The sequence below is a fragment of the Malaclemys terrapin genome, chromosome 11 (assembly GCF_027887155.1).
Source record: "Malaclemys terrapin pileata isolate rMalTer1 chromosome 11, rMalTer1.hap1, whole genome shotgun sequence".
NCBI classification, from domain to species: domain Eukaryota; kingdom Metazoa; phylum Chordata; order Testudines; family Emydidae; genus Malaclemys; species Malaclemys terrapin.
In genome coordinates, this window is record NC_071515.1 from 12,608,173 (window position 1) to 12,634,992 (window position 26,820).

General features: G+C 43.6%; 1 protein-coding gene across 5 annotated transcripts in view; it reads left to right on the forward strand.

The window, feature by feature from the left end:
- The first annotated feature begins 6,041 nt into the window (after window positions 1-6,041).
- Window positions 6,042-26,820, forward strand: part of FN1 (fibronectin 1) — a 70,025-nt gene continuing 49,246 nt past the window's right edge. For all 5 annotated transcript variants that reach the window (XM_054044707.1, XM_054044710.1, XM_054044708.1 and 2 more), the window contains exons 1-11: window positions 6,042-6,319; window positions 7,667-7,795; window positions 8,894-9,031; window positions 11,910-12,041; window positions 12,381-12,518; window positions 15,662-15,820; window positions 17,609-17,806; window positions 18,675-18,854; window positions 20,782-20,958; window positions 22,596-22,748; window positions 24,878-25,006. In XM_054044707.1, coding sequence (XP_053900682.1) covers window positions 6,181-6,319; window positions 7,667-7,795; window positions 8,894-9,031; window positions 11,910-12,041; window positions 12,381-12,518; window positions 15,662-15,820; window positions 17,609-17,806; window positions 18,675-18,854; window positions 20,782-20,958; window positions 22,596-22,748; window positions 24,878-25,006 — 1,672 coding nt within the window. In that variant the 5' untranslated portion in view covers window positions 6,042-6,180. The remainder of the gene's footprint in view (window positions 6,320-7,666; window positions 7,796-8,893; window positions 9,032-11,909; window positions 12,042-12,380; window positions 12,519-15,661; window positions 15,821-17,608; window positions 17,807-18,674; window positions 18,855-20,781; window positions 20,959-22,595; window positions 22,749-24,877; window positions 25,007-26,820) is intronic.

Below are 26,820 nucleotides of genomic sequence, written 5' to 3' on the forward strand. Positions count from 1 at the left end.
CATTTTTAACTTGGAAAAATTTCATGATTTTTAAGCCAATTGTGATTTTGGAAGGGCCTCCAGACTGATTCATGTTTTTTGAACGGCTCAGGTTGCTCCAGTTGCAGAACAAGAGCCACAGTTACAGAGATCCTCATTGGTAGGAAGCCTCACGGATATCTCCAAGTTGTGGACCAAGGTAAGTAATTGACTCCACAAAGGAGCAGGGAGTGGATTTTCTGTGTTGCTGTCAGTGAACATTTAGAGCCAGGGAACAGATAGTTTTGAGAGGTGGGAGGGATTTCCTTGGCTTATTACTTCAACGTCATTGACACCACATTCGTGACCATTCGCATAGGCAGAAATGTCCCAGATTCCTGGATGAATGTGTCAGAACTGTTGCACTTGGAGTGAATGAAGTACTGTGCATGCCACGGAAGAACCTTGATTCTGTTGTAATGAATTAAGCTTTGACTGGACCTAATGGAACCACCACATGCTTGAAATTCTGATCATGAGGAGAGTTCCAGCTCACAGCAGGAGCCCTTGTAAAATATTTGAGCTGCAGGCAAGGTTCCCAGGTATTCCTGTGTCATGGGAAAGGAATCCAGGTTTGCTGTGATTATCACCTGTGCAGGACAGAGAGATAAGGAAGAAAAAGGCATTTCCTCTTTACCTCCTAAAAGAGCAATGTATAATTTGGCATGTTGGTTGCTATCCTGCTTGATGGGTGCTCTGTATTGTCTGGAATTAGCATGAGCTTAGCCAGTCGAGCAAATTCTGCTCTCTCACTTGCACTCAATAGGTGTGTGATGGAGAGCAGAATTTGGCCCAGTGTGCACATTTTATTGGTGGGCGATTTGATTGGGCCAGGAAAGTCAGGAGAACTCCTTAGGCCTGCTTATGTGGTGTCTAGAGTAAACAAGGAATCAAAGAGATAAAGATGTTTTCAGGAGGAAAAAAAGTGTCAGTATGAATCAAAATACCTGCAACTAAGTGCAAGATTTAAAACACTGTGTCCTACTAAAGATCAGGTAATGCCACTGAAAGGTGGCTACAAATTCAGACTAAGCACATCATTATGAGCACATCAAGAATTCAGGTTGGTGTTTCTTTAATTCCCATTGGATCAGCAACTAAATTAATCCTATGCACTTGCAGCATCCTGAAGAAAGCCAAAGGACAGAACATAACCTCCATGAAACGAGCAGGAGGAAAATTAGAAGTTTAACTGTAGGCAGTATTGTTATAATTACTACATGTTGTGTTATGATTAATGGGGTAGATTCCTTTGGGAGAGGCAGCTTCTGGAACAACAGGCAGCCAAATGATGCTGAGCTATTTCCTTGAGTGAACCTTGTGGAAATGAGATGCTTATGTATGACTAAATATCAGCCCAGATTGGGAATAATGTGATGGCTAAATAAACAGCTAATTTAAGCACCATGGCAAATTACCAGTTGGTTTCATTCTGTGACCTTCCAGCTAATGGTTCTGTATGAGAGAACTGTACATTTTTCTCTCTATTTGTAAATGTAATATTGTGGCAAGGCATTAGTCATGAAGACACCCACTTGCTAGCACTGTATTTCCAGTTCTGTTTTCAGATGCTGGGTTGGTTTCAGGCCACATCTGTGGCTGATGCAAATCAGCATCACTCTCTTGCCTTCAAGGAGTCTAAGCTGATTTACAGTGGCTGAGGGGCTTGCCTCCATGTACAGTGTACTCACATTTTTCAAACTAATCTTAAGCACCCACTCCTGACATGCTCTTGACAGTGATTCTAGATGGCTTGGACCACCTGAGATTGTGAGCCCCTTGGAGCAGGGGTCGTTTTTGAGTGTTTGGAAGGTGCCTAGCCCATTGTAAGTGCTACCACACGGAAATGATTGTCCTTTACTGAGATTGCGCTCTCTGGGCCGGGACTACCTTCTTGTTCTGTCTTTGTACAGCTCCTCACACCATGGAGTCCTGGTCTGTGACTAGGGCTCCTAGGTTCTACCACAATACAAATAGTTGTTAATAACAATACACCCGTTCGTTGTCCCCTACCTCTGTCTACTACTTGTCCTTATATCCTCAGAACCTCCATCATCCTTAACTCTTATGCTTTTGAACAGAAGTTTCCCACCTGGCTATTTTAATCTTTCTGCACCCTAAGACCCCATATCTCTGAAATGACTCAGGAAATCACACACACACACACACCCTCCATTCCATTGTTGTGAATTTATTAGCAGCTCTTGGCAAGACCAATCTTCTGTGATTAAAATCTCCTTTACCACCCTTACTGCTGATGCCATCATCATTGCAAACCCCTGGAGAGGAAAGTCTTCTAAAAACTTCCAAGCTGCTTAAAAGAGACGTTTTCAGTCTCCCCAGATTAATCACCCTAACTTTAAACTAGGTGGAGCTGGCAGAAGTGTCTTTTGTTATCTGTCTAAACAGCGCCTGGCACAAGGGCATCCTGATGCTTGATTGGGTCCCCAGGTGCTACTGTACTACGTGATATCCCAATACATATGTATATTTCCTAAATTGACAGATTTGTTTTCTGATTTGCGGACAGTTCAGCCATGTGATCCTTTCCAAATGGGTGTAGGAAAAGTTCATTTTCCTAATAACATAATCATTATTCAATAGCATCATGTCCCAGCAGTGCTCTCCCATAATCTCTTTCATCAGGGGATTCCAAATCAGCAATACAAATGCATTCTGGGATGACATTCATTAAACAAGGTCTCAACTATGGAGACACATTTTTTTAAAAATCAATTCCTGTTTGCAGCATAAAAGAATTGGGTGTTTACCAGTTTATGATTATTTGTGCCTCTTAAAGGAGACAATCCCCATCCCTTGATATGGCTACAGCAGTTTGGCGAATGTACTGTGTAGAAGTATATCCTTAATCACTCAAAATAGTTTAGATCTAAACCATTAAAACTGGGATGGATTACAATTTACCATTTCAGGGATGAGCTCCCCCCGTCTTACCCACCTACCTTGCTTGACAGGTCCAGTTTCTGCCTCCTGTAACTTACAAGCAGGTAAGACATCATGGTAATGGTTGAGTAGAGTGTCGCTGTGCAGAAGAATGCAAATATATTTTAAATGCCAAAGTCAGGAGGTTTACAAATGAGCTGATTTCCCAGTGCAGAAAGTTTATCAACAGCTTATGATGTGTCTATCCATTGCCTAGTATGGTGTTCAGTGATCATTCAGTGCTTAATGTGCTTGCAAGAGCTCTGCTTTATTCTGTGTCTGGTTCCAACTTGCTGTGCATGACCACAAGAGCTTCACAGCACCTGGCCCAGACACTCTGTCTGGGAAGCTCATCCCTTAATGATGCTGTCTCCGGTATCATAGTTAGTACAATTGGGCCCTGATTCTGACTGGGGTCTGGACGCATTCCTGCAAATAGCATAATAAAACTGCATGCATCCAATGAAGTGGGTTTTAGCCCATGAAAGCTTACGCTCAAATAAATTTGTTAGTCTCTAAGATGCCACAAGTACTCCTGCTCTTTTTACAAATAACTCAGTAAGGAGTTGTTGTACATGGAATTTGACCTCTACCTTGCATTACACTTGATCTTCCTGCAGAAATCTCACTGAGAATTTAGCAAACGAACTGAGGGCAGCATGTGGCATTTAGCATCCATGCATGTCAGATGAACTGACCTAATAGATCAGGAACCAATCCAGCTTGTTGAGTTAATTATTCCTCTGCTAAGAATGCTCACGACATGCAGCAGTTGCTCCCAAGGCATTTGGGCCCAGATCCTCAAGGATATTTAGGCACCTAACTGTGATTGATTTCAATGGGAGTTAGGCATCTAAATATCTTTGTGCATCTGGGCCTTGGTAATTAAGAAATAATGGCAAAACTGTTATTGGAAGCCTTGCTCATCATCATGGGCTGCAAGTGGAATGGCCACACATGAGGGTCTCGTGTAGACCATCAGAGAAGGTGGCTAGTCAGGGGCAGGCTAACATAACCATGTTGGCATGGATCCCGTGACCCTAAACACATCACAACAACACCGGCTGCACATGGGGCAGTGTCAAGTGCTCCAGCCTACAAGCTGTAGGGTGAGGGAGGTTGTACTGCATCCCTGTATTCTGGCTTTGGGGGGGTGGATTTTTCAGCTCCTCAAAACACCCACAGTTCTCCTGCCCAGGGCTTCCAGCAGATGAAATGGATTTAAGAACAAAACCGCATTGCTCAAGCCCCCAGCACTAGTAAACTTTCAATGTTAGCAATGGCTGAGCGGAAGGAATTACTAAGTACCATTACAATGGTGGCTATGTGACCTTCCCACTACCATGCAGGAGATCCACGTGTGACTGCTGGCTCCTGGACCTTGCTCACCAGGGGCTGTTAAGAAGCACTCTGGGGAAGACGGCATGGAGTGATTTGATCTGCAGTAATTTCCCCAGCTGTTTGAGGAGTGGCACAAGTGAAGTTCTGTCTAGTTCCCATTGGTGAAGAGAATCGTGGCCACAAAGCAAGATTTTTAGGTTGGAGGATGGCTGTGAAGCAAAAGAAAAGAAGAGACCCTCAAGGTCCTGACAAGGATATAGAAGACTGGGGGAATTTAAAATAATTCTAACATCTGGCAACCAAACTTAAGTTCAGCAGTTAAGATTCACACCTCTGACAAACTCTTCTATCTAAGAGGCTCAGCCTTTTTGTTAGCAAAATATTTATTATTCCAGAGAATTTTATTTTCATTGTTTCATTTATTTCAAGGGAGTTAAAAGATGTATCTTTATTGTTTCTCTCCCCCCCCCCACCCCCCATAGCTCTCCAATGCTGCCAGGTTTGGGATTTGGATGTTAGAAAACCATATAAAAATAGTTCTTGTCCAGTAGTCAAAAGTGAATCTCAACCCTTGGGTCAGAGATAAATAAAGATGGGATGAAAAAAGTAGGCAAACATTTTAGAATCCCCTCTCCCCTCCCCCAAAAACCCACCAAAATATGGATTGTCAGATTTGCTTGTGAACAAAGGGTTTAAAAGGCCAACACAATTGCAAAGGGAAGTGATGAAAGACCTTTGCCTTGAGTCATTAACACTGGACTAGATAAGGAATCAAGAACTACACTTAGGGTTTCTAATTTCGTGTTGTCCCCCCCCCGATTTTGTTGTTGTTTATATTTATTGCTAGTTTCTAGTGATGTGCAGAGCAATGTTTCCTTTGTACTAAATCGGGGGTTCTCAAACTGGGGGTCGGGGACCCCTCGGGGGGTCGTGAGGTTATTACATGGGGAGGTGTCAGCCTCCACATCAAACCCCACTTTTCCACCAGAATTTATAATGGTGTTAAATTAAAAACACATTTTTGTATATTTATGAGGGGGGGTCACACTCAGAGGCTTGCTATGTGAAAGGGGTCACCAATACAAAAGTGTGAGAACCACTGTACTAAATGTTTAATGTCTCAGTTCCCCTATGGATAAGCTTGCAGGGAGTACAGTATGAGAGTTTTTTTGGTGTTTCTAGTGCCTTTTGTGAACGAGTTTCAAGGCTGCCAAAAATGATGTGGGTGCTTTCAGTGTATACAGTATTTTTTTTTTTTTTTAAATAAAGACTGATTTTTCCTTTGGGCTGATTTTCACTATTAACTCCCAGCCTCTCAATACACCGAAGGGAACGAATAGCCCTGCACTGGCCCCTCGGGAGGGGGATCTATGATTTGACTTTCCAGGTCTTCCCCAGCTCTCATTTCTCAGCATCCTCGGCTTTGCAAAGCTGAGAGCCAGGACCCGGGCCCTGAGCCTGCCCCCGCCACAGGCTTAGCCAAGTTTCAGGGGAAGTTAGAGAAACTCTCGCCCGTCCCATGCGCTTGAGCTGCCGCTCCTGCAAGCGGCATCTTTTGTCCGTGGCTGGAGGCACACCCCCATGACGTCAGCCAGGAGCCTGGACCAATCAGAGCGGCAAAGGGGTGTCCCGGTGGGGATCCTCCTCCCCCCTCTCTCTCTGTGGCGAGCCCTGCCGGGGGGTCCCCGGAGCAGGGGCCTATATAAACCCCGTTGAGCCAGCCGTCTGCTGCTCGCTCGCAGGCTGGAGGAGGAGAAGGAGCCAGGCAGGAGTGCAAGGACGAGCCCCATGAAAGTTGTTTGCCTTGGGCTTGCAGCGTGAAGAGCCACAAGCCCGCTTCTCTCCCTAGTGCCGTTTTTCCCTCTCCAGCCTTTGAAGATGCCCGGCAGCCTGCTGCTGTTGCTGGTTGCCTTGTGCCTGGGGACAGGGGTGCAAAGCTCGCAACCCAAGACGGGCAAAACCAGGAGGCAGAGCCAACAAATAGTCCAGCCGCAGGTCCCAAGCAGCCAGAATAAACGTGAGTATCTGGGGGGCACAGATCCACCGCAAAGGGGGGGGGGAACAGGGACACTGCCACAGATGCTGGGGAGGTGGGGTGTGTGTGTGTCCAGTAGTGGACTTTAGAAACCAAGCCAAAATCTCCCCCCCCGCAGGCTGCAGCCCTGGGTATGTAGGTGCTTTTTGTGCATAGCGAATTCTGTGATAAATGGAGATCCAAAGTGATCCCAGTTGTTCCAGTAGCTGGGTCAGATTTTAGCTCCACGCTGCAACAAGCACTGCCTAGAGCGAGCGAGGGACTCGCGGGCGATGCACTTAGTGAGCTTGGGGAAAGTTTTCTGTTTGCCTTTGAATGTCTGGATGTTACACTCTGATGCACCACGGCTCCAGCCCAAGTGGGGTAAATTCTGCCACCCTTCTTTATGCAGTTGATTCTCAGCCCCAGTGGTACTACTCCAGTAAGAATAGCATAATCTGCCCCTGTGGTTTTTTGTCATTAAGGCAGAAGTATAGTGTAATGGGATCTGGTTTAGTTGATGAAATGTAGATGCCAAACTTTTATTTGAACTAAACAGCTGCTATTTTCATGTTTCAGTTCTGGGTATATGGTTTTCATTAGAGCCCTTAGTTAAGAAAACAATAGTTTTATTATTACATGTAATTAAAAATAACCTTAAAACAAAACACTAAAACACTCTTTCTGCAAACACAATTTGGGAGGTGTTTGCTGGAACAATTGCAGTTGTCACCTTTGAAAGCGTCTGGGGAACTTGAGGCTGCATCAGGGAAAAACTTCCTGGCACTGAGATTTATCAGGCTGTGAAATGATCTCTCAAGGGATGTGGCGGAAGCCCTGCTGCTTGGCACACTTGGAACTGACCTGGACAAAACACTTGTAAATGTAAACCTGGGAAACAATCCTACAGTGGCTGGAACATATCCAAAGCCCCCACTGAAGTCAGCGGCAGTCTTTCCATTGAATTGAATGGAGCTTTGGATCAGGCCCCAGATGAGATTCTGAATCTGATAACTCTTTGTTTCAAATATCAGAGGGGTAGCCGTGTTAGTCTGAATCTGTAAAAAGCAACAGAGGGTCCTATGGCACCTTTAAGACTAAAGTCTCTCTAAACTCCTGTGCAGTACTGCAGTATCTAATGTGGTGTGGATTGACATTCAGGTGCCTGATCTTGCTTTCTCTGTGTGTCCCAAACTCCCATTGTCTCAGTGGGAGTTTTGCATATGCAAAGAATGCAGCATCAGGACCTAATGTATAGTCCACACATGATTTAACTCTCCTTTTTGACTTTTGTTTGGAGCGCTGTGGTTGAAGGAGGCTAATGTAACCCAAGACTTCTTTCTTTTTCAGAGGGCTGTTATGATAATGGGAGATATTATCAGATAAACCAACAATGGGAACGCATATACCTGGGAAACATGCTCATCTGTACCTGCTATGGGGGAAGCAGAGGCTTTAACTGCGAAAGCAAGCCTGAACGTAAGTTGGTGGGAGTCATGATGAATGAAAAATGGGTTGTGAGGCCAATTAAAATAAGCATTAAAAAAACGTATAGACCACAGATCAGATTCTTAGCTCATGTTAATGGGCGTGAGAGTCAATAATGGATTTACGTTCATTTACACTGGGGATCTGGCCTGAGATTTTAAGAGGTAGTCTTCATTAGACATGGGCCTGCAATCGGAACCCTGGGTCCAGATAACACTCAGCCTGAAGTGTGGATCTGAATCTGAACTTTGCCTCATCTCTATAATGATCTGCCCTGGCCCTAGATTTGAAATCCCTAACAATTGCAGAGTACACAACAGATCTGGAGCCCAACTTTTCAGCTCTGACTTCTCTAAACTTTTTATCTGATTGTATGGTCTGTGACTGTTAATATGCACTTCATAGCCTAATGCTGTCAAACAGTTTTTAAAAACATTTTAAAAGTTGACTTTCATTTGCAACTTGTTTCACAATCCTTCTAACTTGCATATGAGTGTCCCATAGTTGGGTGTAAGGTTGGAGTAATTATTCTTATTCCGATTTATGATTATTTTGATCTCAACTATCTAAGTGTCATAGGGAGACACGGAATAAATTTGGATAAAATTGAGGTTTTGGATAACAGGGGGATTTTTAAATGTAACAGATGTTGGGGGATGTGACCCTGTTTGGGGTAACAGGGACATTTGGATAATCAAACTGAACTTTATTTACTGGGCTGTATTCACTGGTTTGCTCAGGCTGTGTTGGGCTGCTCTGGTGATGCCAAGCAGCCATAAACCTATCTTAATTGATGAGATGGTTTATGGCTGTCTTTTGTTGCTGGCGCAGCACAAATCAGCTGGTTTGCAGTTGGGTAGGGGGCCTTGTGCTTGCATGAATTCCACTCTGCTGACTTTCATGCTGCCACACTAATATGTGACTGTTATTCTTCAGAGAAAACTAGACACATCTGAATTTTCCTGCACAAGGAAAAACAGTGGTGAGGGAGGAAGGGGAATAGGAGTGTATGTGGTTTGTGTTCTTGCAATTTGAATGCTACAGCCTGCACCTTAATTCATCATCACATGGACTTTATTTTCCCCTCAGCTGAAGAAACTTGCTTTGACAAATACACTGGATCTACCTATCGGGTAGGGGAGACTTACGAGCGCCCCAAAGACTCCATGATCTGGGATTGTACCTGCGTCGGGGCTGGACGTGGGCGAATTAGCTGCACCATTGCAAGTATGTAACAAAGATATCGCTTGAGCCATTGCTCTTCAGTGTTGTGCATTTTCCAGAGAGGTTGACCTGACAACCCCAAGTGCAATGCAGATTTGCTTATTGCTTAGGAGTATGCGGACTGATGCAAAGCCCACTGAAGTCAATTGGAATCTTTCCATTGAAAAAGCTCATCCTCTTCGCATGAGTGGTCCCATGGAAGTCAATGAAATTATTTGTCTGAGCAAGGCTGGCAGGATTGGGCTTTAAAGAGCAAATGTTCCAATCGACGACATGTTAAAAATAGTGCGATACGTGTGTTAGTGCCCTTCCAATAGGTCCAGTATAAAGTATTTCAGCTGCTGCATGCTTATTACAGCTATCAGAGATGCATTGGATCTTGATGGCAACTCTAGTGGAACAGTGTTTACTCACTGCAGAGAATGAAGGCCAAATCCTCAGCTGGTGAAAACCAGCATAGCTTCAATGACATCAATAGATTTGTGCTGATTTACACCAGCTGAGTATCTGTCCCTTAATGTGGCCTCTGTAGCGACACCCACTCTGAGAGCCTATGTGCTGGAGATTGTGATCTCTCAGACCATTCCCAACATGCTTCTTACCCATTCTGCTTCTCCTGTCTTGGCTTCCTCACCATCCCCCCCCCCCTGCTCTCTTCTCACCCTTTCATTTTGTTGCCTCGCTATCTGGAACTCCTTTCCTTTGAGTTGTTGGGTCACTCTTTAAGTCACCTGCTAACCACTTCTCTTTAGCTCCTGATTTAGACTCTGTCTGCAAAACAGTTTCTGCTACCGTAGATGAAGAGCACTCTATCAGTACATTTGGGCTTAGATTTCCCAGTCCCTATGCTGTCTTTGAGAATCACAGCTTTATTGCATCTTTAACACAACAGCTGGTTTGGTTTGATTTGCAACATGCAGCGCTGCATACTTCCCACAAGACATCAGACATGAACTCTCAGTATTGGATGGAAGGAAATCCTGCAAAGGCCGAGGGGCTAAGTTCTGCCTTGCATTCAGTGGAGTTGCACTGGACACGGCTGAGTTTGGCCCAGAATCAGAAACGGGAGATTTCCGGTTCAAGATGTTAAATGATTGTTAAGCTGTGACTTCCATTTCCTCTTCATGGATTTGAGCCAAAGCCCACTGAAGGCAGTGGAAAGACTCCCCCGACTGCAGTTGGCTTTGAATCAGGTGTCATATCACTGCTACTGCTCAGATTGTTTGGTCATTTTAAGAATTAGACCAAGGTCAGGTGCCTCTGAATCTTGATCAGTGCTATGATCCTTATCCATTCAGACTCAGCCCTTGCAATACTCCACTTGCTGTTCTTTCGGCAAATGGATCTGTGCTAACTAGTGGATCCAAAATGTATTTATTACAAATCCATCTGATCATAACACTGCCATGCAGGTCTTTGAATCGGCCTATAGTATGTCAGCGCATTGAATTTTAGATTTAGCTGGATTAATATCATAATATCCAACTGTAAGGTCCAGCCCCTTCAGATCTCCTTGTTTTCTAAATTCTGGTTAGCGCTCTTGGGTCTCCTGGTTCTTGGCAATTCAACAGGTCTAAGTCGAGCCAGTTGAAAAACCAGTTTCTTTAAAAGTTGTGAACAACAATTTATTTGAAATTTTTAAACTTTTGTGGGAATGTCTAAATGAAATGAAAGTTTGTTTTGATTTGACGCCGAAGTTTTCATTTCAATTAAACTTGAAGAGAAAGTTTTGGTTTGGTTTTTAAAAACTGAAATAAAACAAAAAATTGTAAACTAAAACAAAATGAAAAATGCGATTTGAAATTGGAAAAAAATTGAATTTCTTTTCTTTAGCAATTTCCCACCAAAAAACCTAATAAATTCATTTAAAAAAAAGATGTTTTCCTGAAGAAAAAAAAAAAAAAATTTTTTTGATGAAACACCAAAGTCTCACCTGAGTGCTGTGGGTGACTGAGGAACTTCAGAAAGCGTCAACGACTCTTCTATTTGGAACTCTTTCTTTGACATTCCAGGAAACTCCTTCCTTTGATAATAATTGTCAGCCAACTGGAAGGAGAGTGGTCTAGCTTTGTGGGTAGAGCAGGCATCGGGCCCCAAGGACTAGGATAGGAGCCGGAGTCAGCAGCTAAAGCCAAGGGTCAAACTGGAGGGTGGGAACCGGATACCAGAGCCAAGTGTCAAGTGAGAGTCAGGAGGCAAGGGCCAAGTCAAACCAGACGGCAGGAATTGGAGCAAGCAGGGTAGAAGGCAAGGAGGGATTCAAGGCAGAGGCCCAAGATAAGGTAGGAGTAGAAACAGTGGTGAGCATGAGCATCAAACAGCCAGTAAATTGCTGCTGCTGGCAGGGCTGGCTCTGGCGTTTTTGCCGCCCTAAGTGGCGAAAAAAAAAGCAAGAAAAAGCTGCAGTCAGCACTTCTACCACCGCTGCTTCGGCGGCACTTTGGCAGCGGGTCCTTCCCTCCAAGGGGGAATGAGGGACCTGCTGCCGAAGACCCGGACGTGCCACTCCCTTCCATGGGCCTCCCCAAGCACCAGCTTGCTGCATTGGTGCCTGGAGCCGGCCCTGGCTGCTGGTTTAAGAACCGGTCTGCTGGTGCCTGCAGCCAATCAGGCAGCATGGCCAATCAGGCAGCCTGCTGCAGGCCAGCTGTACCGATGAGGCTGCCTGAAGATTAGCTCTGCTGCAGGCCCAGATTCCCTGACAGTAACTCTTTTCCTCTTAGCATTTATCTTCACTAAAAGTTCATATCACGTTGACTTGGGATGCCTGAAGAGGATGCTGTTTAAATGACGGGATTGGATTGTTTGCTGTTCTACAGTGAATATACACAGGCCTAATTCTCAACTAGGTGATGACTAAACTATTTTCTGTTTGCCACAGATCGGTGCCATGAAGGGGGTCAGTCCTATAAGATTGGCGATACCTGGCGTAGACCACACGAGACAGGTGGCTACATGTTAGAATGTGTGTGTCTGGGCAACGGGAAAGGGGAATGGACCTGCAAACCACTAGGTATGTAGTGGTTTTGGCATATTTCTTTGAGAGATCAGGCTTCAGAAGTATTTAACAGATGTCATTAAAGAATCCTATATTAAAACACAGGATGCTAATTTGAACTGATTCAGGCCTTCAGCCTGCTCTAACTTAGCCTGGAGCAGTGGCAGTGTCTAGAACTTTTTTTTTTTTCTGGCAGCCTCCTCCGATCTACCAATATGGGAAGGCAAAGGGGGTCATGACCCCCTGACACCTGTTTGTGCCTCCCAAGGGGTTGCCATCCCCAGGATGAGAACCCCTGGCTTTTAGAAATATTTAAAACAAACGAGAAAACCCTGTCTTCCTCCATTCCCACAGCTGAGAGATGCTATGATAACACTGCTGGGACATCCTATGTTGTTGGAGAGACCTGGGAGAAGCCCTACCAAGGCTGGATGATGGTGGACTGCACTTGCTTAGGCGAAGGCAATGGACATATCACCTGTACCTCCAGGAGTACGTATCAATTTCTCTTGCCAACGTACTAACGCTACGCAGAATGGCAGGTGCACTTAATTCTGCTGAAGCTCAGGTTCTAAAATGATGTCTTTTCTTATCCTTTCTTTGGGGCCCAGAATGCGCCAGCTAAGACACTTAAAGTAAGACAAAGAAAAAGGAAGACACCTTCAAGTGTGTGGTGTGCTTGATATTGCATGGAGAAGTAGGTGGTATATTGGATTTCACCAAAACAAATTGTATGGGGTGACCAGATCAAACTGTAACATAAGAATGGGTCACAAGCAAAAATTTGCCAATGGCATTTGCCATATCCTGTTCTGAAATCCCGTACCTCCTTGTGGATACATTGTGGAGTTAGCCACTTATCACCTGCACAGAAAGCTATGTTGTTGGGTCCATGCTGTGCTTTATACAGCCATTTTTGGGGAAATATTCCTCTAGGCTAAATGGCTCTAGTGGATCAAATTATGCACTGATTTACACTCCACATATCCCGCAGGAAGTCAATGGCATTGTGCCGAGTTACAGACCTTACACAGTTTGGCCTAGAATTGCCCCCGTGGAGAGAGAAGGTGCTTTTAAAGGGAAATTGTCCCCTAGTTTATCTTGCTTGAGATTCTGGTATTATTAACAAATCCAAAAATTCCTGCAGAGCTCTAAAAATGCAGGGTTTGTCATTTTTTAACATCGTCTAGTCCATCCGAAAGCCAAACCAATGATTGTTTAGTCTAATGCTTTGTCTACACTGAGGATTTTGGTAATGGTGTGAACCTTTAGTGTAAATACTTTGCAGTTGTGCAAAGATCTTTTAACACTAGCACATCACTTTTCCACTCCAACTTTGCACCAGTGCAACTACATTGTTGCAAAATATCCCCCTGGATTGGCCTGTAAAATGTAGATGGGGGCCTTTACAAGTTACTTCTGCTTATTACCTTCTCTTTTAGTATGACTGTACTGTAAAACAAGCTCCATTGTGGAGCTATGACAGTTTGTACCAGCTGTACATCTGCCCCAAGGTAATTTGACCAGGTCTCTTGTACCTTTGTTATGCGGGTTTTGAGATCTTTCTCTGTAGCCTTTAAATGGCCTCATGCCCAGTTGCCTTGAGATATAAAGCTAATAGCTTTTTGCTAATATAAACAGTAGAAATGTAAAGAACTAAAACTCAGAGGTTTGGGATTAAAGTCAAAGTTCTGGAGAGAGGTAGTCAAGAAATAAGCTATGAAACAAAACCAGCCTTCACCATTTCAACTCTGTTTGAAAACACATGGGGGGGAAATAATTAACTGTCAAATGGGAAAGGACAAAGCAGAAGGGGAACATGTTATGTGCAAGCTTCGAAGTTACTATAATCAATGCTCCCTGCTTTCATCTCACAGTTCTGGAGTCTATTGTTGAACGCTATAGCAAATTGCAACCTATTCATTTTTTCCCCCCAATAATGGGTTTTGCTTCCAAAATGTAATCACATAGATAAATACATTGTCTAAGTATAAAATGATAGTTGTGGCCCACGTAGTAGTGTAAGTACTGATGTGTGGATAAAATATAAGTATTATGGCCAAGATTTTCCAAAGTAACTAGTGATTTGGGTGCCTAAATTCTTGGGTGCCCATCCTGAGACACCTGATCTTCTGAGGGCAAATGTCCACATTTTCATATACACCTCTACCTCGATATAACGCTGTCCTCTGGAGCCAAAACTTACTGCATTATAGGTGAAACCGCATTATAGAATCATAGAATCATAGACTATCAGGGTTGGAAGGGACCTCAGGAGGTCATCTAGTCCAACCCCCTGCTCAAAGCAGGACATATATGATAGCAATCTTTTCAAAAGAGTTTCCTTCTTAAAGCACACTGGGTGATTAAAAATTTCATCTTTCCCCACCACACACATCCCAACCTTATTTATGCTTCTTCTTTTAATAACTCAGATTATTAAAACTAGACCAATTTTAAACATCTATTTTACTTTTCCTCATTCATGTAATCAATTCATCGAACTTGCTTTGATCCACCCGAGTGCGCAGCCCCGCCCCCCCGGAGCACTGCTTTACCGCGTTATATCCGAATTCGTGTTATATCGGGTCGCGTTATATTGGGGTAGAGGTGTACATATAAATACATTATCAGCCCTGTAGCCACTTACCACTTTCTTGGTATAGACACAGCCCTGTGTCATTTTATCTTCTGTGGTTTGTTAATGTGTTTGCCACATGTTAGTTTTTGACCCAATGTACCCTAGCTCAATGGCAATCTGAAGTGGTGTGTACCTCATTCCACAGTTGTTCATAGAGTAGATGAAAGCGTTTTTGACCCATGAGTAAACGTGAGTCATTGTATCGAGTTGCCGTTGCATGTGAGGGTAAAATGCTGGAATGGAAGTAGAATGAGTTAATCCATGTGGCTCTGCGTGCAGCTAGACATAGTTTATTATGCTATCATTTGAACCTATTTGCTCAATTCATCACGGGTGGTAGATTATTTAAAGACAGGATTCATATTGCATATTTCTGGGTGAAGAATTTGACCCAAAGATATTGCCTATCAAACAGGATTTAGTTCATGTGAAATAGGTCCATGAGGTTCAACTGGGCCCTGTCTACAGCATGCAATGCCCATTCTCAGAAACTGTTTAGAATTAAACAACATTATAACGGGTTTCAGCTTAGCAGGGTTTTCCCCACAAGGAACAAGGTGCTTAAAATGGTTTTGAAAACTATTAGCAAGAGCGGGCAGTAACCCAGGAGTCGGTTTCACATTCTGCCTTGTCCACACTGGGAGCAAAAACGTGCTATCCGAAAGAATGTTTAAAATCACTGCGTGAAATCTTTTACCATTGAAATCAATGGGAGTTTTGCCATTGACTTCCATGGGACCAGGATTTCATCCAATGTTTTAGAATGGCTTCCCAGCATGTTCCTTTCTGCAATAGAGTCAGGGCTTGAAAGCATATGGCTACCTTGGTAGGGGTGATGGAGCTTGGTAGTGGAAGACGAACTGTACTGTGGAAGATTAATCATGGAATATCAACAAAGGACCCAGTATCTTTCCTTTTGTGATGGGCATGCTGCTAAATATAGGAAAAACTAAGCCTTGCTTCCTTTGTTATAAATGTTTCCTTTCCTTTGCAGATAGGTGCAATGATCAGGATACCAAGACTTCATACAGAATTGGAGATACCTGGAGCAAGAAGGATAACCGAGGAAACCTGCTTCAGTGCATCTGCACTGGTAACGGCAGAGGCGAGTGGAAATGTGAAAGGCATTCATCTGTGCAAACTCCTGGCATTGGTAAGTGGTAAATCTTATTGGTAAGTGGGGGCATTGAACAGTACAAGTCACACAAAAAAGATTTTGTGCTGAATCACACAGCACTGATTTAGGCAAAAATCTTGTCAAAGTTAACAAGAGTTTTGCGAGAGGAAGATGTGCAATATTTAAGGTCAAAATTTGACAGGAGACTAAACATTATCATCTTTTGTGCATGAGCAAATGACCGAATTCATTTACACACAGTTTGCATGCACAAAAGAGATTTGCACATGCAGATTAGAACATGTGCATGTTCAAAGGTGCCAAAAAAATAGCATGCACTGATTTATGGACCTATAAATATAGGCTATATCTTGAAAATGTGGCACTTTGGGTTAATATTTTTGAAATAGAATATCAGGGTTGGAAGGGACCTCAGGAGGCCATCTAGTCCAACCCCCTGCTCAAAGCAGGACCAATCCCCAACTAAATCCCCAAATGGCCCCCTCAAGGATTGAGTTTACAACCCTGGGTTTAGCAGGCTAATGCTCAAACCACTGAGCTATAGGCTTTCTACAGGGTGCCTTATTTTAAATATCCCGAATTTAAACTTGAATATCTTGTAGATGTCAGAAGTTAAACTATTCTTCTGGCAAGATAAACACATCCACTTATGCTCAAGCTTTAATATGTAGAAACGTCAACAAGGCACTTGTGTATTAAATTGTATTTTGTATGTCAGATCCTTTGTGATTTTTGGTATGGTGTTTATTTAGTTTCCTAGTATACACTGTCCTCTGTCCTAGGTTTATAGCAACATATTCAGCTTCTGAAGCCCTTCTTAATGTAGGTTCTTTGTCCTTTTAATGACCTAGTTCTGCTTTTAATGTGTAAATCTAGCTTTTCCCCTGGGGTGGGTATACTAGGTTTTGTGTTAATAATTTCCTACTCTTGCTATCACCAGTTCCACTCCATGATGGGAATGCTGGTATAGACAGACTCCGGGAAACCTCTAGCACTTAAAGCAGAGCTCTGAGCAGGTCTAAACCATACTGTGCTTTTAAAACTCCAATGGTTGTCAAAGCCTTGCCTATACTTTTTCTCCCATATTGGCTGTTGCAGGTGGAGCTAAACTGGTGGTAGGAAAAGTGGGAAATTTTTAGCAAAAGTTTTCAAGTGCAGAAGAGGCCTCTGAGTCTCTTTTCATCTTACTCTTAACTAAAGCTGGTTGAAAATTTTCCTTTGAGAATATTTTTTGTTGGAAAACGGCATTTTCCCAAAATAGACGTTTCATGAAAAAACTGGTTTCTTTTGAGATTTTTTTTCAGTTTTTTGGTGGAAAAACTGGGGGGAAAAAACCAAACCACCCAGTTTTTCAGTTTGGGGTTTTTTCCTCCTCCTTTCCTTTCTTCATTGGTTTCAATTTTATATTTCAGTTTGTCATCCACAACAGCAAAACATGTTCATAGGAAACTTTAAAAAAATCTTACAATTTTGGGGGTTCCCCCCCCAAAAAAAATTTCCTGTGAAAAACTGGCGTTTTTTGACCTGCTCTAGTCACAGTTGTTGGCTGTGCAGTCGCTCTGGTTGGGGAGGATTATTAGCGTGGCTAGAGATTTTTTTTTTTTTTTTACTATTGAAATTTACTAATTGAAGAGCAAACAAATGTTATGAAAACGGAAAGCGATTCATAAAAATATCTGCAGATAATTATGCCTAAGAAAGTTAAATGTTAACATCATAGCACTTAACCTAGATTTTCTGTTCCTTGTTTTTGGATTTAAAGCCTGCTGCTTATTCCCTCCTTTCTAACACTTTCTGCCGTAGGATCTGGATCCTCAACCTTCACAGATGTACGAACTGCACTTTACCAGCCTCAGCCCCAGCCTCAGCCTCAGCCATACGGTCACTGTGTTACTGACAGTGGGGTGGTGTACTCTGTTGGGATGCAGTGGCTCAAGACGCAGGGCAGCCAACAGATGCTTTGTACTTGCCTGGGCAATGGTGTCAGCTGCCAGGAGACAGGTATGAGCTTTTCTTTTAATGCTCACACCTAGACAAATCAAGGCCCCAGTGCAGCAAAGCGCTGAGCAAGTGCGTCGCTTTAACTATGTGAGTAGTCCCATGGAAGTCAGTGTTTCAGTGCTTTGCGGGATTGGGACAAACATGCAAAAGGATTTTAACTACATAAGTGTCTTTAGTGCAGCCTCTGAACTAAGATCCTGATACAAAGCCCACTGAAGTCGTTGGAAAGAGTCGCACTGACTTCAGTGCATCAGGCACTAAGAGAATTTCAGCTGTTGTTTTCACTTGTAGTGAAGCCCAGTTTCTAAAGACATAAGGACACACTCTCCTAGGTCAACACTCATAACGTGTCTGAATTTTCATGGCTCCTATGTGCATTGAGGGGAGAGAAAACCCCATGGGGAGTTTTGTCCCTCACTAGAAAGTAGGATCATGGGGAATGTATAAGAAGGGTGCTCTGAAGAGCATGCAAAATGAGGAACAGCAAGGGGCTTGGAGAAGGGAAAGGAAAGAATCAGAATTTCTTCCTGGTTTTGATTATTTGGGGCCTGGTTCTATAGGACAGAAGTAACTCCCATTTTATTATATACCTACGGCAGTGGGAGAATAAAGCCATGGGATTCAGAATTAGCAACTTTATTCAAACTAAGTTGCAGCAGTATGTTTTTTGGGGAGGATGTAGGTTGAATGATGATGTTACAGGGCTAGATCCTCAGCTGGTATAAAATTGGCCTGGGACAATTGAAGTCAGTGCCATTTATACCACCTGAGGATCTGGTCCAGTGAAGCTAGAGTTACTTTAGGGCACAAAGAACTGGAGTGGGGACACTGAGCCGTAATGTAATGTTGTGCTTTGCTTGGTTTAAAGCTGTGACCCAAACCTATGGTGGCAATTCTAATGGGGAGCCATGTGTTCTGCCATTCACCTATGGTGGGAGGACTTTCTATTCTTGCACCACGGAAGGTCGTTCGGATGGACACTTCTGGTGCAGCACAACCTCCAACTTTGAACAGGACAACAGATACTCCTTTTGTACTGAACAAAATGGTAAGCTTGTCTAGAGAAATGTATTGGGGAAAAATAGGTTGAATGTCTAGTATCTGGGTATGGTGAATATAAATACTGTCTGGGCCAGATTTAGCTGGTCTAAATGGACACAGCTCCACTGAAGCTGCTGATTTGCATCATCTGAAGATAAGATGAAAATGATAGAGCGTGAATAGTTCTTGTGAACATGTTCCCCATCTTCCCTGCATCTTGCAAACATTAAACTCCCAATCCTGGGATGTGGAGAAGGTGTCAATTACCCTGGTGAAGTAGGAGTAGCTAGGGAAAAGGAGGAAATGATGGAACTACATGACTATCCTTTTGCCCTTGAGGGTTTTCTTTAACTAGCTAGCGAGGGCCTCCTCCTGTAGTGTTGTATGGGAAAGGGCCCAGATTAGCATTTTTATTTAAGAAAATCTGTGTTCTATTGCTCTCCCTACTTGACCTTAAAAATGAAGCTGTTAAAACAGAGTATAGCTCACGGTCTTTGATCCAAGGTTGAATTTCAACCAGTCAGACAAGAGCCCTGGCCCATATTAGGCCATGAGGGTAGGATACTGCCCGGAGTCTCATCTGTGCAATCCTCTGATGTCATTCCCTTAATCCTGACTCCCCAATCAGATTGCTTTATATAGCAGCAATCCTAATCTGCCACTGGGAAGGGGTGCTGTGGCATGGCTAATGCAACATTCTACATCAGCTGGGGTGGGGAGGGAAGGGCAATGTCTGGAAGCCCATGGACCTTCCATAAGACAGCAGCCAGACAGGGTCAGATCCAGCAGAAATTCCCCTAAGTGAAGCGCGGCTGAAGTTATTCATGTATTGGTAGATTTAGTAAAGTGGTAAAATACTACTTCTCAGATCTGTCGTTTTTGAGTAGTGTTTCACTCGCATGGGTTTGTTTTTTTTTAAATATCTTCTGGGTCCTTCAGATGAAACTCTACATCCCTTTCCATCATGTCCCATTTGTTCTATTTTAAGAGAATTTATGGAATTCAGCTGCTCTGGATTGCATTGGTGATAGGTGTCTAAGAGTTCCCTTTTGCTCCACTCTGGGCTGGGAAAATCTCAGTGTAGGAGGACGCAAGCAAAGGCTTCATTCTTCCTGGCTATTTCTACATCATTAAGTTGCAACTGTTTCCTAAGGGCTGAGGTTTTATTTAAAGTCCTTGGTCACAGCCCAGCTCTCAGTTAAATCCACCCAGCCCCATTTACTTCCATGGGGTTGTACAGATGTCATATAACGGAGATCAGAATAGCAGCCATGTTAGTCTGTATCCGCAAAAAGAACAGGAGTACTTGTGGCACCTTAGAGACTAACAAATTTATTTCAGCATAAGCTTTGATGGGCTAGAAGTGGGCTGTAGCCCACGAAAGCTTATGCTCAAATAAATTTGTTAGTCTCTAAGGTGCCATAAGTACTCCTGTTCTCCTATAACGGAGAGAATATTTGACTCACTGGACCAGCTCCCTCTTCCTATTCCTGTTTGTTCTTGATGACTCTGTTGGTGCAAAGAAACTCTAAAGCAGACCTCAGATGATCCTCTCTGCCAGGGGAATCTGTGCGCATTGTGAAGCTGCTGTTACGATTCCAATGCCGATGCTTCCCTGGCACAGCGGGCCTATGTCGGATTTCCCTACTCCTCTATGATTCCCGTGGCCAGGCCCACTCTTTCCACCTCTGTGCATGGGGGATGGTGGGTGCTTTTGGGTTTTGCAAATTCCTTGCAAATGTGGACCAACTTTTCACAAAGTTTACATTTACATGATTAAATTAGTCTCCGTCAGAAAAGAGGGTTAAGGGTACTCTGGTAAGGGGGCACATGCAAACTGAGGGTTCGTGCTGTGTTCTGAAACAACGCCTGGATCCTCTGAGGAAAATGCCGGCTCAGATACATCTTTCTTTTACTCCTCCTGCTTTCTGTAGTTCTGGTCCAAACCCGGGGTGGCAACTCCAATGGTGCCTTGTGCCACTTCCCCTTCCTGTATAACAACCGCAATTACACTGATTGTACTTCTGAGGGACGGAAAGACAACATGAAGTGGTGCGGAACCACCCAGAACTACGATGCTGAACAGAAGTTTGGCTTCTGCCCTATGGCTGGTAAGTTGTGGATGGTGGTGCTGGGTGGGAAGATCTCTGGCTGGTCTCTGTTCAAGACCAGTCATTGAGGTTTCTATTTAAGACCAGTGGTTCTCAGACTGTGGCCCATGAAATGCAATTGGGATGTGGAGCCCTCAGTGTCCACTGAGCTGCATCCATCACTGTGGTGAACTTTCAGTCATTAGTGGCTTCCAGGTAGCTGTAGTCCAATTCAAGTTTCTTCTAGGGCTTTTAAAGGGGATTTTTGACCAGTGACTTTGGTATTACAAATAGAAAGAAATTTACTCTGCCCATTTGCTGCAGAGAATTCTGGGCCAGATCCTCAGCCGGTGTAAATTGGCATAGCTTCATTGACGTCAGTGGCACTACAGAGGTTTACACTAGCAGAGGATCTGGCCTTATATCTGCAGAAGCCTTCTTCCTCGCTACTCATCCTTTCCTCTTGCCATATCTTGCCGTTACGGATGACCCTGTGCTTCTAACATCAGTCTGTTACCGTGGCAATTATGCAGGTCTCAGTTTATGCCAGTCTCAGTGATGTCAAAAGGAGTTGTGTGTGTTTAGATCTAAGGCAACGGAGAGCACTAGCACTTCCTGTAAGATCAGAACACAAGGCAGCTATGAGAACCCATTTTAAACAGCAAACCTTTTATAACTCAGCAGCTCCCATGCTACATTTGCTCATGTACATACAATTCTGTATGGAGCAAAGAGAACTTTACACTTATAGCAATGCCTTTTATGTGAGGATCTCAATATCTTAACAAACATTAACTGAACCCCACCGCACCCTGTGACATAGGTGACAGATTCAAGGATCATTCCACCCGCCACTGAAATGCAGCCACCTCTGGGATGGAACCCAGCACATGTTAAACAGAGCATAGGAATGAGATGTGACAGTTTAAGACATGAAGTGGCAAAAAAGAATACCACATCTAATTGAAAATGTGAAGGCAATTTTATGTCGGCAATTTTATGTCCAACCTGTGTTGGAATTCGGCCAGGACATAAAATCCTTTAGAAAAGGTAATTTAGGTGAAAGTATAGGGTCTAGGTCCTCGGCTGATGTATGTTGTCATACCTCCAAAGACTTCAACACAGCTACAGCAGCTGAGGGTCTGGCCCATGATTTTCCTTTGGACGGTGATGAACGTATAGTTTGGTAGGAGGCTTGTAACAAAAGATATCTTCCTCCACTCCTGTCTACCAAAAAGTAAAGTGACAATTAGGTGATAGTTTCCTCTTTCTTGTGGTCCTTTAAAGGCAGCATGGCTGGGTCTTCACTCCCTTTGTGCCTTGCATAGATATTTACATCTGTGTAAAGTGAGTGGCCAGCAGTGGTGGGTTTTACACCCACTTTGCACAGCCATCCATAACTACACAGTCTCTGTAGTTAGAGCCGAACAGGTTTGGAGGTAGGAAGACCTGATTTAGAGTGAATAAACTAATGTCAGGGACTTACATTTAGAGAACATCAGCACCTAGTGAAAGTGGGATTTGGAAACCTAGTGAGGTCATAAACCCCTCACATTAGAGTATGGAGCCCGTAGCACTGTGGGAATGTGTATAGCAGATTATATGAATGTTTGTGTTCATTGTAACTCTAAATAAAACCCCTCACACTTCTTGAACAGCCCATGAGGAAATCTGCACAACCAATGAAGGTGTCATGTACCGTGTTGGAGACCAGTGGGACAAACAGCACGACATGGGCCATATGATGAGATGCACTTGCGCCGGAAATGGCCGAGGCGAATGGACCTGCATTGCATACTCCCAGCTTAGAGGTATGTGTCTTAATTTATGCACCAAAGGCGTGATCCAACTCTCGTTGAAGTCAAAGGGATTCTTTCCACTGACTTCATTGGGAATTAGAGCAGCCCCCAAAAACGATTCTACTTCAACAGGTCTCCCTTGTGGAGGCAGGAGGGATATTTGTACAAAGATCCAGATATTGTTTACATTCAGGAATAGTGCCAATTCAGCACTCACTAAACCTCAATTCGCTTGATCAACGCACATCCCTGCGTTCTCTTGCTTATATTTAAGGGTCCGCACCATTACAGCTACTCTGGTTGCTGAATTGAGGTTATTCCCCTGTGTAAAGCCCCAGGCTAGTCTGAAGCTTGAAGGCGGGGTTAAAGGGAAGTGCAGTCTTATTTTGCTATTTTGCAGTGAGGTTTTTAATTCCTCTGTGTAGGCTGAATTACCTTTGCAGGCTAATCTGTATGAAAAGTTGGCAGGACAGTACTGAGATTTCTTTTAAGCAGCCCAAGTGGGGAAGTGCATAGACAGCACCAAAAAAGAGGACTTCAAAGGGGCGAGCGTAGACATTTGATCATCCTAAAGCTACTTACAGCGTTGGATTCATGTCTGGAAAAAGCAGAGGGTGCTGTCAGAGAGCCAAGAAAGGATGCTAACACCACTGCTGAAATGGGATATAATTTATACGGAAAGGCTCTCTCAAGGGCTTTGAAGTTTTCCATGCGTCTTGTGCGGAACGGTGAGAGATGCACAGCTGAAGGACCTGCTGTTCAGTAAAGCTCCCTTCTAACTCTGCCTAACTGGCCAGCACTCAGCATTGTGATCTCTGAAGGATGGGTCATGAGGGGAAATGGGGGGAGAGTGAAAGGAAACTGTCAGGTTAAAGCAACTTCTGCTGAAAAGAGAGAAGTAACCTAGTCAGGGAAATATTTTTTTTTTTTTTTTTTTTTTAAAGGGTGTGGGTTCTCTCAACCCCCCTGATAGATCACAGCTGTCGGGAAACCTCTGTGGGCCTTCTTGTAATATCTCAGCATTTACAAAGCACCAGGGGATTTAGTCTCACAACACACTCGTGAGGCAGGGAAGTACTAGCCTCATTTTACAGATGGGTAACAGGGGCAGCACAGATTAAATGACTTGCCCAAGGGCAGGAAGGCTGTGGCGGACCCAGAATCGAACACCGGTCTTTAGAGGCTGATTCCATGCCCTGTCTACTAGCAGTGCAGCTAAATCCTGCCACAAATAACAGGCCATATTTATGATGGTTGATTGCTTCACAAAGCAACTCGCTTCTACAGGGGTTTTCAGGTTTGCTTGTTTTCTTAAACTAGCTGTTATTGACCAGATTGCTTTAAGGATAAAGGGTTAGGGCCAAGTCCTCAAATGATTTAGTTGGGGATTGGCGCTGCTTTGAGCAGGGGGTTGGACTAGATGACCTCCTGAGGTCCCTTCCAACCCTGACATTCTATGAAATGGTATAAATTGCCATCGCTCTGTTGATTGGGGGATCTGGCCCTGCATCATGCATCAGTGGGTACGAGGAATAACTTAAGCGTATAATGCATCAGTTCTTCTCTTGGGGTTACAACAAAGTGTCGTCAATTACCAAGCAAAATAAAGTGCGGAGAACATTTGGGGCTGTATTGTGATACCTTTGCTCACACTGAGTAGTATTTTACTTCCACTGAAATCAGTGAGGAGTAAAGTGCTACTCAGCACGGGTAAGAATGTCACAATCTAGCCCTTTATACGCAAACCCAGTGATTTTTTTAATATGTCATTTTAGTTGCTGTTTCATGTGCTATAATCCACATGCCATGGGAACCCGATTTAAATAAGGCTAAATACTTTGGGCCTGGATCCTGCAAACCTCCTTCCTACAAGCGTCCCTTAATCACACAAATAGTCCCATTAACATCAATGCTGACAAGTGGACACAGGGGATCATAGTTTATAATCCTATCCTGGGAAGATCACACTTATCTCTGACAGATACTTGCAATCCTGTCTCTCTTTTCTATAGCTTTTCATGGCAATAAGTCTCATTGCACTGATGGGGAAGGGGTAGAATATGTTCAGCGGAAGAAGTATTCCGTAACTTTTTTTATTTAAAGCAATCATTGAGGGAAGTATCATGTTCTCTCTCAATCAGACCAGTGTATCGTTGATGACATCACCTATGATGTTAACCAGACATTCCACAAGCGTCATGAAGAAGGACACATGCTGAACTGCACATGCTTTGGCCAGGGTCGTGGGAGATGGAAATGTGATCCTGTCGGTAGGTTAATTCCCAGCTGCTCCCACTTGTTGTAGCTATGCAATAACAAGGAAATGTGTGATAGGGCGGATGGGTGAATTTGGGCCACATCTTTGGACAGAATCTGCCCTCGATCACACTAGGAGAAAACTGGAGTGACTGTGACTTCAGAGGAGTTGCAGCGCAGTGAGTGAGAGCAGAATTTGACTTAACTCAACCGATCTGACGTGTAGTGGGAGAAGCTGATAATATCTGCAATAACCCTAGGTAGTGGCAACTTTACTCCTTACTGATTCCTCCCTTGGAGTATTCCTACGCTATAACACACTCTAGCTTCAGTAGCTGCCAATGTTACGGGGTAACTGGTCATTTTAGCTACTCATTGGACGGAACTCTGACAAATAAGGCGTTCAGCGGGAACCTCAGATTTCATGCAATCAGCTGTTGTGTGGAGCAAGCCAGTAATGCTAAACTCTACCTTGTAAAATTGTTCTTTTTCCTCTGCTTTGCGGAAATCTTCTGGTCTCTTGACTGAACTAAAAAGCATGGAAGATTGCACCAGCAAATATTATCTTACCATGGACTAAACTTATTTTATTTGGCTGCTTATTATACTGGGCAGCCAAACAAGAAGAGAGCAGGCCAATGCTAAGAGTGCACGTGTTAATAGCATGCCAGAGTTTAGCTAAAACCATCGTAGTTCTGTACTTTTCTGACCAAAAAACGAACTCTGATCTGATGATAAGACTTAGTTGTTTGATCTGCGATTACCAACCCCAAGAGAACTTTAATATGTTTTCTTTGGCAACAGTTCAGAAAGGACTAGTGGTTAAATTCTGCTTTATTTATTGTATGTCTGCCCGGATTTACTAGAGATCAGATCATAAAGTTCTTGAAAATTGCTCCTTTGAAAGAAGGAAAGAAATTTGTTTTAAAATGAGTTGGAAAATATCATTAAAGGTGCTGTCTGTTGAATTTTGTCATTGATTTCTCCAAACCTAGTCCCTATTCTTTCAAATTCTTAATGCTCATTGCAGTCCATCAATAAGACTTCTACTGAGCCGGTTTCAGATGTGAGTTGCACTCACCTATGTCTGGAATCAGTGTGTTGAAGCGAATGGTGTTACTCTAGAGTTTACACCTGAGTTTTGCCATTGACTTCATGGGAACAAGACTGAGCTTTAAATGAGAAAAGAACAGGCCCAGTGGCTGAAGCAGAACCAGGCTCCAAAATAATATCTGTTGGCCAGCTCCTTGTGGAAGAGAAACTCTCATTGACTTTAGGGGGAGGAAGGACTGCATGATCAGAGCCTGTCCTTGGAGTGTTGTCATGGTCCAAAACATACCACAGCTGAATTAACACCCAAACATCTGACTTGCCATTGCAGTAGTAAATCTAGGGTCTGGATGTCAAGTATCAGAGGGGTAGCCGTGTTAGTCTGAATCTGTAAAAAGCAACAGAGGGTCCTGTGGCACCTTTGAGACTAACAGAAGTACTGGGAGCATAAGCTTTCGTGGGTAAGAACCTCACTTCTTCAGACTTGCATCTGAAGAAGTGAGGTTCTTACCCACGAAAGCTTATGCTCCCAGTACTTCTGTTAGTCTCAAAGGTGCCACAGGACCCTCTGTTGCTTTTTAGGGTCTGGATGAGTTTCTATGTACTCTAGTTTTGAAGTTAGACTTCTATTGCCCCTTTGAGTAATGCTTGCAGTAACACTGTTTGCAGCGTGTTTTCCCTCTTCATCATTCTCCTGTGTGTTGACTCAACGTTTTGGTTTTGGTTTTTTGTTCATTTAAGTCAACATTTGACACTTACCTATATCTGTTTCATGCCT